Below are 17,905 nucleotides of genomic sequence, written 5' to 3'. Positions count from 1 at the left end.
GAGTAAGCAAGGTGCATCAGGGGAGATGGACTGAAGTCTTTGAGTCACTTCATAAATAGTGTCAGCAGCAGCGTTAATATTAATATTTCGTTAATATTTCATTAATTTAACATTTATTTTACCACTCAAATACACTTTTTAATGATGATCAGTTTTATGTTACTAAGAGAATGTTCCTAGAGAAAACTAGTAACAAGTATGGATTAGTGGGAAGCACCAGATAATACTATATCCTAAAACCTGTGCACGATATGCTGTCATTTGTTTACTGTACACATCCACAGACATTTAAACATTATGGAAATCCTTGGTTGTTAATCTGATCAGACACATTGTCATAATGTGAACATTTTCCATTCCAACCGCTTCCGGAATGTTCTGTCAAATGAGGCGTTCACCTTAGGGATGCATTAGGAATATGAATCGCACGCACAATCCGAAGCGATAGTGTTATTACTATGATGGCAGGCTTCCTCGTCCAGATAAGTGCATAATCCAAGCGCAAAATCCAAAAGATCGTTTGAGAAAATGATGCTCAAAAGAAACATTTGTCAGGTCCAAATGAAAACATAATGGGTTCATTAACGGCAAGAAATAAAAGCCCATGCAGGGATGAGCTGAAACAGCAACTTTAGTGCAGCAGAATTTATTCTGTTTACCGTATTTCATTTCTGATGTTCACAGAGCTGTGGCTGGGGAATTCCTCCCGATTGTAATCTCTGAAGAAAGACGAAATAAAGCAAAGAAAGCGCTCATGTCATAGTACTTTACTGATTATTTACTTAGACTGCCAATAAAAGATAACTAATAACCAAGCCTCAGTAAAAAAGCAATTTACAAGAGATTGCCTTTCACCTTGAACCAATGAGATGCATTCCTATTTTGAATCAACAAACAAGATACAGTGCATTATTTTAATGTTGCCATTAGTTATTTTTCTGAAGAGCAGGGATTTTTTTTTTTTTAACTCTTCACTTGAAGCTGGGATCAGCAAGTTCAAGTTAATCCAATCAATTAATAACACATTCACGTCATCTCTATAATTGACTGTGCTCATTATCAATTAAACATGTATTGAAAGACAGAAATGTCTATATAAATAATAAATACTTTTCCCTTTGGACTCAGACGAGGCCATTAGGTAAACGTCTGAACTTCTTTTGAAGCTTTGAACTCTGACATCGCTGCTTATAAAAGTAAGTAAGTGTGTGTTTGGCTCTAGATGGAGATGTCAGCGTGCGGTCGCAGGTCACGCAGGTCAGTCCCGGGGCCCGGCATGAGGCCAGCAGAGTCAGCGGTGGGCCAGCGGGGGCCCAGAGGGTTGTGGAGAGTGACATTGAAGGTGCCCTTCAGGACCGTATCCATGACGCCCGGACTCAGCTGGAGGAATTTGAGGAGGAGGAGGAGGAAGAGGAGGAGGACGACAGCAGAGGAAGGTGAAGGACTTTCAGTTCCACATGTTTTTTATACAGAGTTACTTATACAAAACCATAATGTATTGACACAGCATTCAGTGTTTTCTGGTTACATGTATTTATACTAATCATTGTGTGTATTATTTAAATACTGTATTGTAATTATTTTCTGTGGATATTACTTTTTTTGTACATCAGAATGGATCACGGGATTTTTTTGTTCACAATACTTAATTAATCATAATCATTTGAAGTCCTTAGTAAATGTAAATATCAGTTAGCCAAATCCTAAATAAACATAAATATACTGTGTTTATGCTAATCAAAACGTTGTTTTGCAATGTCTCTTTGATTGAGAAACGTTGATGGTTGTTGGCAATTTAGTCCCTCAATAATGACAATTCATTTCAAAATTAATTGCTAAACAATGCTCCTATCCAAAACGGAGGTGGTCATTGCGATGTGATGTCACGATGAACAAGCCCTATACAGAACGGACAGTATTTTGCATTGCATACTGTCAGTTCTAGAAGGACTTGTGAGCAAGACTTTCAAGTTTTTGTTTCCCTTAGACGGTCTTCTATTCTACAAGGGTACAATTATATGTCATTGTTGTTTGTAAACACACATTTTTATGTTAGAATGAGGTTAGGATGCTCTTCAAATCAGTCACATCGGTCACGAGCAGGTGAGTGTGGCAGGTGGGTTTCTGAAGGCTAGCTAGGTATAAACAGTTACACACCACACCTAACCTTTTGTAAGAAAAACAAACATAATCTAATAGGAATGAATACAAACAGTGTTAGATGTTCGCACATGGATCTGTAAAGGCCGGGTGGCTGCTGTTCCACCTTCTCCTCTGGCTATCCCTTCTCACATCTGAAGGCAATCCCTCGTAATTGGGGACAGCTCATTGGCTAAGCCTCCTAGAAGGGACACTGCCCATTCACCGCAAAGCTTGTCCCACTCTATAGTGGCCGATAGTGACTTCAAAGAAAAAAAAAAAAGGAATGCAGGTAAACAGAAAGTCAAGAGGTCAACCCAAGTTCATCTTCACATCTGCACCACAGCTCCAGTACTAAAAGGCTTCACAGGTTAACAGTCAAATCCTCAGCCTTGAAACAGAGCGAGGAAAAAACTCCCAGAAGTCCCGTGGGAAAGAAACAGAGAAAATTCTAAGCCACCAGGATAAGCCACCCTCTCCCCCCCCACACACAAACACGTGCGCACGCACACACACACACACACACACACACACACACACACACACACACACACACACACACACACACACACACACACACACACACACACACACACGCGCACACACACGCTCACGCACACACACACACACACACACACACGCACACACATCAAGCAAAATGTGTGTCATCACATTCAGCCTTTTAAACGGTAACAGAAACCTATCCCCCTTGCCCCCGCACCGCAGCACTGGTGTGATGAAGGACATGACATCATATATCTGTTACGGCAGGGGCATGTATTTTGTTGTGCATTAATATTGGTGGCGTGCGCCGGGAGGATAGAGGTGACGGCTTGATCAAATTTGTCATTTGTCTTGCACAGATAGTGCTGGCGCAGGGAGGGGAGAGTGTACAGACCGAATAGAGCGGAGAGCGAGGGCGAACGCTAGGAAGATAGGAGAGGGAAGACAGACAGACAGAGAGAGACAGAGAGAGAGAGAGAGAGAGAGAGAGAGAGAGAGAGAGAGAGAGAGAGAGAGAGAGAGAGAGAGAGAGAGAGAGATTGCTAGAAGAGGGGGAAAGGGAAGAGAGGGACAGAGAGAGAGGGATGGAGAGTGAAGGAGAGAGAGAGAGCAAAGAGATGTGGGCAGGTAGCATATCCTATAAGAACAACACAGACAAAGCCAGATAGATATGGGAGGGGGGGGAAGAATAGAGAAAAACAATAAGGGCACAGGAACACACACACACACAGAAAAGTGTGGTACCTTTGTAATCTGACAAACGCAAACATACACAGAGAACACACACACACACACACACACACATTGTTAGTGCATTTTCCTGTGGATGTTGGGGTGTGAGAACAAGGCAGAGAGAGATCAGGGCGTGTCTCAGGAGAGAGAGAGAGAGAGATCAGGGCGAATCTCAGGAGCAAAAGAAAGAGAGAGAGAGCGAGAGAGAGCGAGAGACAGAGACAGATAAGTCTCTCCGTCTCTGCGTGTCACCTTCTCTCTTCACACCTGCTCCACAACAGCCTGGGAATACTCAGCTCTCACAAGTTATCAAAGACTCTTACTGACACACAGGGGCGCATGCAGGCACGTACGTACACACACACACACACACACACACACACATACGGGCACATGCAGGCACGTATGTGTACACACACACACACACACACACTCACACACACACACACCCTCTCACAAAGATAATAGATGTTATAATAGAATACATGTGCACTCAAATGCACACAAGCACCATCAAGACACCACCTCACCTGTGAGAGTATGTGTGTGTGTGTGTGTGTGTGTGTGTGTGTGTGTGCGTGCGTGTGTCCACAGTGAGAGTACGCGTACGTGTGTGTGTGTGTCCCTGTGTATGCAGCGCTTGCACACGCCCGTGCGCTCACGTGCGCGCCCCTCTCTCCTCATGCCTCCGTCCATCAGTATGCGGGCGACGCAGCGCGAGGATTTAGTAACACAGCCTCCGCCCTCCACATCTCTGCATCGATCGGGACGGGGAGAGAGAGGGCCCGGGAGTTCACCGGCAGGGCACCCTGGGGGTGGCCCGGGAGGTCGGGGTAGAGGGGGGGGTTGGTAGTGGGGTTAGGGTGGGGTTAGGGTAGGGACCCTTGGATCTGATGGCCCTGCCAGCATGGCAATGAAGGGAGGAGATTATGGGATGTACCGCCCGGCGCGGAGGTGTTGATGGTGTCGATGGGAGCCTTACGGAACACGTGTGCGCTGTGTACGAGTGTTCGTGTACCTACACACACACACACACACACACACAGGCACATAAGCGTGTGTGCCTGCGTGCGTACACATGTGCACACACACACACACGCCCCCCCCCCCTACATGGAGGGATAGAGACTTGAGCTGAGCTGCTGTAGGACAGGTGGAGGCGTGGAGGATTGGATGTGCTCAGTGCGTGGCTTCTGGAGGTGGATGAGCCCGGCTCATCACAGCTCTGTCACAGGTGAGCTATGGAAGCGCCGTCCTCCGTTTTGCATACGTTGCAGTGCAATGGTGGCTCACGATTAGCGATACGCCTCTGTCCCCCACCGCCTGCGTCCACCTCTCACTCCCACGCACTCAGTCTGTGCATTCTCCCTCTCCGATATGACCTCTGATGACCCTGTTTTTTGCCTTCTCTCTCTCTCTCTCTCTCTCTCTCCCCTTCCATATCACCTCCTGTTGTTCATTATATCTATGTCTCTCTGGAACAATGCGTCATCCCACACCCGTTCACTCTATCCAACTCTCTGCTCTTCTTTCTGTCTTATCTCATCCTCTCTCTACCCTGTTTTTCGCTCCCTCTCTCTGGTTCTCCACCTCCGTCTGTCTCTACCTCTATCTATCGCTGCCTGTTTTCTCTTTATATATCTCTGCTGCTCTCTCTCTCTGTCACACTTATTAGAGTTATGTCCCTCTTGACAAGCAGAAGGGATGCCAAAAACTGAGTCTGTCTCTCGCTCTGTCTCTCTGTCTCTGTACCTCTGCCTAATAATCGTACTTAGGCTCTCAAACTAAATGAGGGCCAACCAGTGAAGACGGTGGAGTGTGTGAGAGAGGGGTAATGGAGCCTGGTTTTCCAGCTCTGTCTGCTGGCGGATGCGTATCATGGCCAATCTCTCAATGAGCCCTCGCTGTGGACTTATGTTTCTCAAGTGGATAGCTTTATGTTCAGATACAATGGGCACACACACACACACACACACACACACAGGCATTCACACAGGCTAATGCTTAAATAGCTGTGATTATGTCTGAGAACACAGGCGGCTGGTGCCTATTTGCAGCCATTCGCCTCATTCACTCCAACCCCCTCTTCCTTACCGCCTCCTCTTCCTTTATTTTAGTCTTGGTCCATTTGCTCAGCCATAATCTCTCAGCGGAGGGGAACATTGTGAAGAAGCAGGAAGAAAAGAGGGAGGAAGATGAGGAAGTGGCGAGAGGAGAGCAGAGTAATAAAGTAGAGGAACAGCAAGGAGGGAGAGGCGAATGCACAGGAAATATCAAGGTTTTTTAACTAATGGAGATTCAACAGCATTTCACCTCTTTGCAAATACCTTGGCAGATAAGGGACGAAAGGAAGAATGACAGAAAGAAAAAATAAATGAAAGAAGAGATCCACAGACAGGATTGGAAAGAGATGTATAAGAAATAACCTGTGATGTTCTTCTCGGTTCAGTCAGTGTAGGCAGGCACGCAGGCACGCAGGCACGCAGGCAGGCAGGCAGGCAGGCAGGCAGGCAGGCACGCACACACACACACACACACACACACACACACACACACACACACACAGCGCCACCATTCCCTCAGCCACCGACAAACAAAAGCACGTCGTCAGAAGAAGAGATTTATAAAAGAGACAAGAGGAGAATAAAAAGAAACTACAAAAGTGCCAAATAAACACTGAGACATGAAAGGAGGGAGGAGGGAGAGGGCGTGGATAGAGCCGCCTGACATATAGGAAGGGAGAGACAGAGAGAGAGCGATGGCTGAGTGAGATAAATAAATAGGGAGGGACTAACGGATAAAGCAAATAAGAGGGCAGGGGAGAGGGAGGACAGGAAGGCGTGGGAGAGGCAGGGAGAGGAATGGAGAGGAAGGGAGGGGGTGTAAGGCAACAGAGAGTCAAGGCGAGGCGCGGAGAGGAAAGGAAATGATAGGTGAGGGATAGGGGAGGAGGGGAGAGGAAAGGAGAAGGGAGGTGAGGGATGAGAGGAGGGGAGAGGAAGGAGAGGATAGGAGAAAAGGTGAGGGATAGGAGGGGCGAGGAAAGGAGGAGGGAGGTAAGGGAGAGGAGGGGAGAGGAAGGAAAGAATAGGAGAAAAGGTGAGGGAGAGGAGAGGAGAGGAAGGAGAGGAGAAGAGAGGTGAGGGAGAGGAGGGGAGAGGAGAGGAAGGAGAGGAAAGGAGAAGAGAGGTGAGGGAGAGGGTAGGAGGGAGGAAGGAGGGGAGGAGGGAGGAAAAGATGAGGAGAGAAGAGGAGAGGCGAGGGCAGGAGGCAAGAAGACAGGAGAGAGGCCGCGTGGAGGAGAGACGAAGGCAGAGGAACTCGCTGGCTCCGGTGATAAAATTACCCCTCTGATGAACGCGTGGACCCAGGACTTGTGTTCCAGGCTCGTAAATCACAGGGCTATGATTTGCCTTCAGTGTTTAGCGGGCGTACTCAGTGGGGTCCGCGCGCCGCAGCGGATCTCACTCATCCATCACAGGCGTTTACAGGCGGCCCTAACTGTCTCCGGCTATATTTCCTATGAAAAACCGATTGAAATTGACACAACGCAGGCTAGGAAGAGACACGCAGTACCCAGCGCAGACGCACGCACGCACGGGCGATGGGAGTCGGAGAGCAAAAGAATTGGCCGACTCTCTCTCCGAGTTCAGTTAGTAAGTTAGCCTTGTTGTGTGGTGAAAAGAACAAAAAGGCTGCCCAGGCACGAAGTATGAGTATGTATGCTTACTTGTGCACGCCTTTGCGCACCTGAAGTTTACACAATAACAGGAAATCATATGGTCATTTCTCTGAATTATCGCCGTGCTGTGCCTACTTTTGTGTTGAACAATTCTTCCAAACTCTTACAACACGGTCACTCCGCCCATTTTCTGAGATAATTCCAACTCTGCATGTGGCAATCAGATTTAAGGCTTTTTAATAAACACTCCAAATTAAATTGAATCCTCCACGACGCCAATAGGTTTAAGGGAAAAAGTTTCCAACATGTTTATTGACAACTATTAAATATAAACACAATAAGGGTAACTGCACATGATGCTTAGTTCCTAGTTCCTAGTTCGTCTTCTTCCCCAACTCTGCCTCCACGTGTTTTGAGTTCTGCCATTTTCTCTCTGTAGCGCCTCCTCGGGGTATTTGATTTTGTGATGAGCTGGGCCATTAACGACGCCAGCCTTCCCTTCTGCCTGCTCAGCAAGCTGGCCTGCGTCTTGGTTCAGGCTGTTTGTGACCGCGAGCAGAGTTGCCGTGCTCCTTCCCAGCTCTACTACATCCTCCTCTGCTGCGTATCTTCGCCGTTCCCGCGCGTGTCCCGGCTTCCTCATCCTTTTTGTCCTCTTGAGTGCACTCAGTACCTCACACACAGCTGACGCGGCAGACGCCAGCATCTCCTCGGACAAAAAGGAACTGCGAGGACCCGCCCACAGACTGTGACATCGTCCCATTTGGGGAGCTGAGCGATGACCGTTTCCTCCTGCACAGCACATCACAGCTCTGCCCTCCCTATTGGTCGAGAAGTCCCGCTCAACCGCTGCTTGCCCATGGGACAGGAGGGGAAGGACTGCAGAGGGACTGGGCTGAGAAGGACAAGCTCTAGCCAGAGGTTCAGGAGAGGACTGTGTGTTGTGTGGAGAGCATTGTGTGAGAATGACAGAGTGTGATGTTGGCGAATGTGTGCATGTGTGCGTGCGTATGTATGTATGCTCTGTTCCCTCCTATAAGCACAAACACCTCCTGACAAATGCTGGTCTTGCAGAAACCTCTGCAACCAGACTAGACATCCTCTCCTGGCACTAGTCCGGCTCTGTGTGTGTGTGCATGGTCTTGGGTTCCAAGCGGGCAACCCGTCTCTCTGTGGCGTACTTCAGAGGTGATTGCTCCTGTACTTTCTGTATGAGCTTCGACAGCCCTGTGTTGCACTCTTCTCTAAACCCGAGGACTTTGATCCCCCCCCATCTTTCTATTTCGGAGTTCATGACAGAGTGATAATGGGAAAAGTAGTGAATGACCTATCACACCATGTGCCGTCTCCATCCGGCAAATCATGATGCGCTTGCGTTGAGGTCATGATGCGCTGCGTTGAGGTCATGATGCGCTGCGTTGATGTCCAATGATGCCATTCTTGTGTTTTGTAGCTTCTTCATGCTTCGGACTGCACCCATGAACACGATCGAAGCTGGCCACACCTCCACACAGCCCACTCTGCAACAGGTAGGTTCTCAATCCAGTGGTGGCCCCAGAAGGGAAGGGGAACAGGGGTGGACTTTTTTCCCCAGTAGTGAAATCCTCCCTCCTGGCTGGCGTATTGTGGAAGACAATGTGCAAGGCCCTGAGCACCTTCTCCAGCTGCCAGATAGCGATGCCACCTTTACCAGCATTGTGCAGTGTGTTGGCCACAGTTTCCCACCACTATCAGTAGAGCCCGGCCCCATAGTGCTCAGCTTGCTCATCCTGCAGCAGCTCCAGGAACCAAGCTGAGGTTTTGGATATGCATTGACTGCGTTTACATGCTGGAGCATAATCGTGTAATGAACGTATTGAATAAAGATTGGATTCATGTAAACAGGTTTATTCGATCTGCTTCGCCGAAAGGATCGTCTCAGGACCGGATTTGCGAAGTCGATAGGATAGCTGGGCTTGAGCCGGTCATAGGCGGCTATCTACCTGCATGTGTAGTCCATCGTATCGTATTGCCGGGAGTTTGCGTCCTGCGCATGCTCGAGAATTTCGGCCGGGGATTGTGTTTTTTATTAGTGCCGGCAAGGTCAAACGATACCATGGCTTCGACGAAATCAGCAACGCACTTCTGGACGGACGAGGAGACCCAGTTCATGCTGCACCACGTGCAATAATTATACAATGAAAAATGCACAAAATGTACGCTACTGTTGCCTCGTCCAACTCCTCGTACACCATCTTTGTTTGTATGCCGCCAGATCGTTTGTTGTTGCTTTTACGTTGCCGTGAACCGGAAGTGGCTCTAGTACCACTTGTTGAAAGGGCTACAGCGCCACCTAGCGTAGCGGAGTCAGCCAGGTCTCCGACCATTATATAAGTCGATCTGGTCCGACCATGTAACCGCAGTCACTGAGATGGACAGGATCTGTCTCGTTTCCAGCTGCTTCGCACACACCTGAAGATTAAATGAGAATAGTGTATGAAGAAAAACAACTCAAAGACACAATGTGTAGCATTACAACCAGCTTGTTGCTTTACATAACCTCGACACATCTGTAGTCAATGCTGATCGATATTGATTTCAATAATGTTATCAAGGAAATCATCAATCCTATAACTGATATATTCTACAAATGAAAAATGCCAGCCAACCCACCACTCTCTCTTTATTTAGAAGGATCTTCAAGGAGACTCTCAGAACCCTTCCCACCCACTCAACCCAGCCAGCCGAGTTGAGTATTTTATAATTTTGAATAATTTTGTATCCTGACGACGAACTTGGGGCTCAATCCAAAACATATTGCGACTTTAATAATAATGATCAACAAGACAATGCTTACAAAATAACTGTCTTTTTCACAATATAGAACATAGAATATAGTGTTTACCCTTAGCTAGATCATTTATTCGTATGTAAGAGTAAAGGTACTGGGTTTGATCCAACGTGTCAGCAGCCTACCTGTACGTCTGCTTGAGGATTCTCAGCTCCTTAATTGCTTTTATTTAAATTGACTGTAAGTCGCTTGGGATAAGAGAAAACATCTCTCCTATGCCCTTCATTAGTGGTGAATGACTGCGATCGTTGTGAGCACCAACAGCACCTCTGCTTCCCCACGTCGGTGTTGATCCTGATGCGGCCCGGAGATCTGTCGTTTCAGCTGATGCTGATGCTGTTGCCGGGTGTTGCTGGTGGTTGAGGTGGTGGCAGGAGCCCGCACAGAAATGTGCTATGCTTGGATTTTGCAGGCGGATGTCTTGCGATTGAGACGTGTTTTGCTGACTGCGTGTCTGATTCGAAAGCCTTGACCCCCAGCGTTCCCCGCATGAAAATGTTCTTTCACGGCTTCCAGCGCGCCTGGCAATGAAACAACCTTGATGAGCCACCGCGGACACACTGGCTCGTCTACCCACCGCTCGTTGAGTTAACACTTCACCACGATGGGACGACTGCATTGAGAACTAACTCAATTCATGAATAGCTTGAATTGAATAACTTTGTTATTTTGGAGTATATTTGCGCTGCTGGTTTTCACAAGCACTCAACCTCTTTGTAATAAGAGTTCCCCTCGAACAAACATGGACCAACTTGATTCTGACAATTCCAGTCTGCGTGAAGCTGCGCATTCCTGTCTATGGAATGTTCAAGACCTATGAAAGATACTTTGAGAAATGTTCGGACAAATTCAGGCCGTTAGTGTCGATTATCAAATTGAATGCTTTTTAACACTTTTTAAGGATCCGCGGACACCTTGTATGTGTGTGTGTGTGTGCGTGTATCAAGCGTGGATCTCTCGCCAACTCACGTAACGTAACTCATGTAAAACAGGCTGACAGTATGCTGAGCGTGTCGAGCCTTTCGTGTAAACATATTTGTTTTTTCGATCCAGATACAATCTAGATTCAAAGAGGGCTCTACAACGCAGATACTCATCTAACACCTTGTGTGTTTACCTGATAAGTGCTGGGGCCAGGGTTGAAGTTCCTCGGGACTTTGAATCGATCCTCCCTGGATACGAACAGAGTCTGCTGGGGAGACGTCTTCGTGACCGGGCTGTACTGGCCTGGTCCTGCACGCACACGCACACACACACACACACACACACACACACACACAACTTGCGTAATATCAGATTCTATCAGCGCCTAGTACCTAAAGTTACCTAAAGTTGTTTGTGTGTGTGAGTGTGTGTGTGTGTGTGTGTGTGTGTGTGTGTGTGTGTGTGTAAACAACTGTGTAAACAACTTTAGGTACTACACAATATACATATTTCAAGCACACACACACATATCGATAAACAGGATAACACACCACAGCAACAAACACACAGAGTAGGAGTATTCGTTAACAAACACAGGCACGTAAACTTATCGTGAGCAGATGCACGCATTGGACGCATGGGTCAGGTCACACAGGTGTAGAGCAGTCAACTCATTTTCCACGAACGCAGCTTGAGGGCCTATATATATGTTTAATATTATAGGACTGTTACCGGATAACATCAATGCATAGCCATCACATAGATAGGGTTATGGATATTTTACGGCCAGGATAAATAATCCAATACACAAGGCATCGTAGGGCATCTTGAAAAGTACATCAACAAACAAACACAGATCCAATTAATGTAATACAATTGTATCACTGACTCTCCCCCACACACACACACACACACACACACACACACACACACACACACACAACACACAAGCCTTGTGTGCTACGCGTTCACCCATCAGCCTGCTCGCACAACAACAACGCGTGGCAAATGAGAACGCCGCGGTTTGCATGAAGTCACGTTCGTTCAAAGAGGTGACATTTGCATTTAATGGCATTAAAAAAAAACATTCAAATATTATTGAAATGAATACGCTAAGCCCCAGGGGGGTTCCCATAAGTCGTTTAACACGAGAGCTAAATCTGCACCAAGGAACGGAATGGAACTATTAAAAAAACGTGGATTTGCTTCGGTTCTGCACATACAAAAACTTTTTAAGTATCTCGACAGGCTTATAGCTGCATCATGGAGAGGACAATGGAGGAGGGGGGAGGGGGGGAAGGGATTACCATCGGACATTCGATTTAAGTGATAGAGGAAAAAACAGTTCAACTCCCCACGTCAGCAGGTAAAAGGTTAAACATTCAGCCGCTCAGCGTGTGCCCGTCCGACCCCACAGCTAGCAGCAATCCATTTAGGATCGACGGAAAAAAAACCTGGGGTGAAATTAGACACACAAACGCAGACAGACCGATGGACGGCGGGTGCGTCGGACACAAACGCACACAAATGTATTTTACCCGGGGCCTATGCTTAATGTCACAGACACTATTACTAAAATTGTCATTCGACCGGGGCCATCTGTGCTCGCGTGTGTGTGTGTGTGTGTGTGTGTGTGTGTGTGTGTGTGTGTGTGTGTGTGTGAGTGTGCAGGTTGGTTGAAAGCTTGGATAGTTAAATACATTGGCCATTAGGACATCAGAAATACAATCGCATTGGGCGGGGGGGGGGGACACAATGAGGACGGTAATGATAATGTTCCATATAGGCCTATTCATAAATGCAAATTCAATAACGGGCCAAGCGATGGCCGCACGTGTGTGTGTGTGTGTGTTATCTAATGTCCCATGTATGTTCATGTGTGCGGGCACTGATGAGTTGTCCATGTCTGTGTGTGTGTGTGTGTGTGTGTGTGTGTCTGTGTGTTAGTGTGAGTGTGTTATCTTATGTCCCATGTGCGTTTATGTGAGCGAGCGCCAATGACTTCGGCATGTAGTTTGTGCGTGTGTGTGTGTGTGTGTGTGTGTGCACGTGCCGGCCTGTCCCCCTGCCTGCCTCCCTGCTGTGTGATATCTGGATGTGGACGTCAGAGACACACATTTTTTGCAACCGGTTCAAATCTATTTATATGCAAATGAGTTCCTGGTTAAACGTTTTGAGGGGTCTCATGGGGCTGAGAGTCCCTCGGTGAAACGGTGGCCCTGTCATAAATTATACAAATAAGTCATGAATCTATCAATTTTTAAACAACATTTTTGCAACGGGAGTGTCACAGAGTTAAATACTGGGCAGGAGGGGTCTCGATGGGGCGCTAACGAGTGGGTGCTGCAGGGGGGGCTTCGGGGTTATTGGGTTAACCAGACTCGGATACCATAACCCATAACCAGCCTTGGCTTTTGGGGGGCTTTTTTTTTTAACACATTCATCATGGATATGCGATTGATAAACAATATGTGCATGCACTACGGCGGACTGAGTTCTAAGTTCCGGTCGGTCGGTCGATTGGCTGGTCGATATGGACTTGACTGACTTAATTCTCATGGTTGGACAAACGCTGGGGTTCCCTGAGGAAAGAAGCGCTTCTTAAGGACAGCAGGACAAATGATGTGTTTTATTTTTGAGCAATAGGCTATATTTTGTTAGAAATAACCATAATTATGAATAAAAACAATGTTGAAGGCTCCGTAGTTTCTGTTTAACTAATCGTATGGTTTGATAGACTATGACTTATCAGACAGGAGGTCCAAACACCCTGGTTTTCACGACTTTTGTACTCGTCCAACTTAAGGAAGACTGCTAGTCGTAGCTTACTGAACATTTATTCCACTCCAAACTAATTGATACCAAAGAAGTCGTCGGTCTGCCAGCATTTGGTTAAGGACGACAAAAAAGTATTATATATATATATATATATATATATATATATATATATATCAGTTTGTGTATATATATATATATATATATATATATACAAACTGATGATATGCCCATTTAGGGCATATCATCTAAAAGGGCAAGTTATTTCCATCCATTAGGACCCATTCGATTAAAAACTTGAATCGCTGTACGTGCGTTGTGTTCTATATTTTTGCTATTATGAGAAATGTCCATGAAATTAAAAGAGAAAGACGTGGTTGTGTGCATAACCGCTGTCAAAACAAACACAAACAGATCGGATGATGTTATCATGTTTCTGAACTATTGCATGTTAACAAAACAGCTAATACATTTTTGTCTCAAATGACATACCTGGTAAATTGGGGTCGAGCTGCAGAAAGGAAGTGACACGTGGCTCGCTGGACAGGAAGCCACCCTGGAATCTCTTGACTCCCTTGGTTGGGGGTTCAGCCAAGGAGGCGTGGCCTAAGGTTTTGTCGAACGCTCGACAAAGCTCGTCATAGCTGTTTGGTGGAGGGGTGTCCTGAAATGAGAGGAGAAGAGAAGGGATGTTAATCTGATGTGATTCCACCAGACTATTATATGTATATATAGATATATATATATATATATATATATATATATATATATATATATATATAAACGCATCTGTGGGTTTTACATTTTAGGTTTGCGCGCATAAGCGTCGTCTTATCCTTGCCATTATTCACACAACCCCAAAGTAGTTGAAACTATTGATGAAAGTATCTTTAACCTCCTAGGATAAGGCTGCTCCCAGCTAATTCATTATGCTTTATGTGAAACAAACTGCCGGCTCCGCTGCTTTTAATGGAAGATGAGCGAGAGTGATTTCCAATATAATTATGTCTCTAAGCGGCATAACCCGAGCGTTACGTAGCCAACCGCTTGCAGCCACAGTACTTGCATGTCGAGATAGTTATATGGGAAGCGAGGGTGTCTTGAAACCTAGACTTTATAACAGTGCCGTCGGCTGTAGCTGGACCTCCGGGCTGAGCTAAGGAGGGAGGACATGAAACTGTATACGCTAATTTGTGTTAAGCAAAGATATTTAGTTCACTCCCAAAAATGCCCCTTACGGTGCTTTTAATAGATGAAACAGTGTGATTCATTTGCAATTAATCACGATTATTTATGGAGAGCATGTGACTAATGGCGATATATTTGAGCAGCTTATATATACATCTCACACACACACACACACACACACACACACACACACACACACACACACACACACACACACACACACACAAGAGAAAAACTAAATTATATTTTCTGTTATCCAAGTCAACAACAAAAAAGAACTAGCCACACAAAGGCAAACTCATGCAGTGATCGAAGGTCACATATAAAATATGCAAAAGGGAAGTTTCACTTGAGAACGAAGAAACACGGCCACCGCTGGCAAGGAAGCTGCGCGCTACACGGCCGCAGCCGGATCCGAATTACTGGAAACGTGTCTCGTCGCGGCGACTTTGAATAATTGATGGCCCCGGCTGAATATAGCGACAGGATTCATTTGTCCTACACGTAGTGGAGCTGTCATGTCCCGCCTCACGCTGTCATCTCCGCCACCGGTGGAGCTCACCTCCTCCCGCTCTCCCGGGTAACCGTCAGTCTTTAATCAGCGTGGGCCCATCAACGCTTCCATTAGAGACGCAGTGGGAGGATAGCAGAGGGAAACACAGGGGAGAAAAGTGCCACAAAAGCCCCCCACACACACACACACACACACACACACACACACACACACACACACACACACACACACACACACACACACACACACACCTGCAGACACAAAGAATGAAACCTGCAAAAAGGATTTGTGCAAAAGTATGAACGGGAGGTGTGTTTAACGGTGCTGTAGGTTTGATTCAAGCGCTGGTATTAGAATGTTACTTGTTAAAGAGGGCATAGCCTTCCGATAGCAATTGCGTTAAATTCGCTGTGAGACCATCTTTTTCGGGTTGACTGCGGCCACCTCTGCATGACTCGATTTAGTCGTTAGACCACTCCCAGCTCAATTCGGACCAATCAGGGAGTCTGCTCTGTGATTGGTTTTGAGAATCCATCCTCCGTTGCCTGTCAACACAGGTAAGTGAAATCAAACACTTCTGAATGGCGGATAAACGTAGGGAGGGAGAGAGCAGAGAGAGAGAGGGCGTTTTATTGTTCTGGTTTGGGCTCTTCTGTGTTGTCTCTTTACAACTTTGGAATTTTACCCACAGTTAACGGAAGAACAAAAAAAGAAATAAACAAAATAAACCACATATTCAACCTAGTTTCACCGATCGCTCGTGGATAAACACATTGCTCACATAACTCCTTCTTCCATCCTCTCCGGTATTCTTCAGGTGTGAGACGGCCTATTCTCACATGCGTGCCCAAACACACGCACACGCGCGTGAGCGCACCGCGCACCTGTCACGGCTCCCTGTTGGCCCTAATTACAGTTAAAGGCAGAGGAAGCGTAGCGGCGCAGGGGTAGGCCGTCACCCGTTGACAGCACTCAGATTGGCTTTAATTACACCGCGCTGGCGTTTAGCGGCGCCCGCCCAGGACGCCGCACGTGCACAGACGAGCGTAGAACCCACACCTGGTTGCAGATGCACATACATAATGGAGACGTTCATCAAGCAGACCTGCACAGGAGCGCACGCACGCATCACACACACACACACACACACACACACAAAAAAGCTTGCACACAAACCGTTTGCATGCACGCACGCACGCACGCAAACGCAAACACACATACACACACAGCAGCCAGTTTCAACAGACATTCACACACACTCCTTACACACACAGCTCCTGAGCTATGCAGGTGTGAGCTGACAGAGTGACAGAGTGATGACTAGAATTGAATTGAATTGAATTGAATAGGTATGTGAAGTGGCATGACTTACAATGTAGGGGAGACCATGATATCAGAAAGTATCATTATGACAACTGTGATATTATCATAAGTATCACTTACAATTTCAGGACCATAGACATTATGTGGTAAGAAGATACTCCCCATTCAATGCCCCCCTCTCTCTCTCTCTCTCTCTCTCTCTCTCTCTCTCTCTCTCTCTCTCTCTCTCTCTCTCTCTCTCTCTCTCTCTCTCTCTCTCTCTCTCTCTCTCTCTCTCTCTCTCTCTCTCTCTCTCAATATATCATACCAACCATTTGCTGCTCGGATTGAGAAATGCAAATAATCAGTGAAAATGCAAATTCTAGTGTAATTAAGGTGATTATCAAGGGCTTTCTGTGCAGGTGCAACATCAGCACCAACGCTATCCTGTGAGCGTGTGCATGAACCTAGTGGACACAGGCACCCAGAGAGACAGCGAGCCAACTACTGGTTCATGTAAGACTCGAAAGACTCAACTGTTACGATATATGATGCTTGAATGCTGTAACATGAACGTGTGTGAACGCCCACTATGGAACACACTTCCTCTTCAACCCCAATGAAGGTGCGATGTTTCTCAGTAATGGACTTCACTGCTCCTCAAACTATTTGGGCAGATCATTAGTAGTCGAAGAAAACAAGAAAACAAACCAACAAAAATGACATAATAGATTTAAGCATTAGCCATACCATGAATAATGGACACCATTTGTATAGAAATAAAAACACACTTCTTTGATGAGGCGAGGCAGATTGTCAAGCGATGGCGTCATTTTGCTTCTGACTAAAGACAGGTTCTGTATATCCGACTGTGGCGATGCTTACAATGGAGCTCAGACGCATGGTGACAGTTCTGACTAATGCCCCCCCCCTTCTGTGTGTGTGTGTGTGTCTCACTACACCATTCCTCATCCTCTCATTGTGCTCCATGCCTTTATTTTTTTCCCACACGGAGCAGAAAGCTAGTCTCACAGGAGGATATATATCTCCATGTATGATACGTCTCTACAAGAATAATTATATACTATACAATATCTGTCCAAATATCTTTCATACATATTGTGATATTTTTGACTACCTAAAAGAAAATAAATACTTTTCTTAGTGTTTGTTTCAGCATGAAATATAAATGTGAAGTACTGTCATCTTAAAGAAGATTATTTACAGATAATAAGATAGATAGCCTCACAGAAGGCTCAGGTAGGGCTAAGATAGGAAGGGTGCCTATAGGAAGGGACATTGGGGATAAACCCAG

General features: G+C 46.3%; 1 protein-coding gene across 1 annotated transcript in view; it reads right to left on the bottom strand.

Moving 5' to 3' along the window:
- Nucleotides 1–1,218: 1,218 nt before the first annotated feature.
- Nucleotides 1,219–17,905, bottom strand: part of stpg2 (sperm-tail PG-rich repeat containing 2) — a gene marked incomplete at both ends in the record, with an annotated part of 49,133 nt that continues 32,446 nt past the window's right edge. The window contains 3 exons of the mRNA XM_084467651.1: nt 1,219–1,380; nt 11,005–11,120; nt 14,079–14,250. Of these exons, the coding sequence (XP_084323777.1) occupies nt 1,219–1,380; nt 11,005–11,120; nt 14,079–14,250 (450 nt within the window). The remainder of the gene's footprint in view (nt 1,381–11,004; nt 11,121–14,078; nt 14,251–17,905) is intronic.

This window comes from Micromesistius poutassou, assembly GCF_964030765.1.
Source record: "Micromesistius poutassou genome assembly, chromosome: 5".
Classification (NCBI taxonomy): Eukaryota; Metazoa; Chordata; class Actinopteri; order Gadiformes; family Gadidae; genus Micromesistius; species Micromesistius poutassou.
The sequence above is the reverse complement of the archived record's forward strand: the minus strand, read 5'-3'. Positions and strand labels throughout refer to the sequence as shown.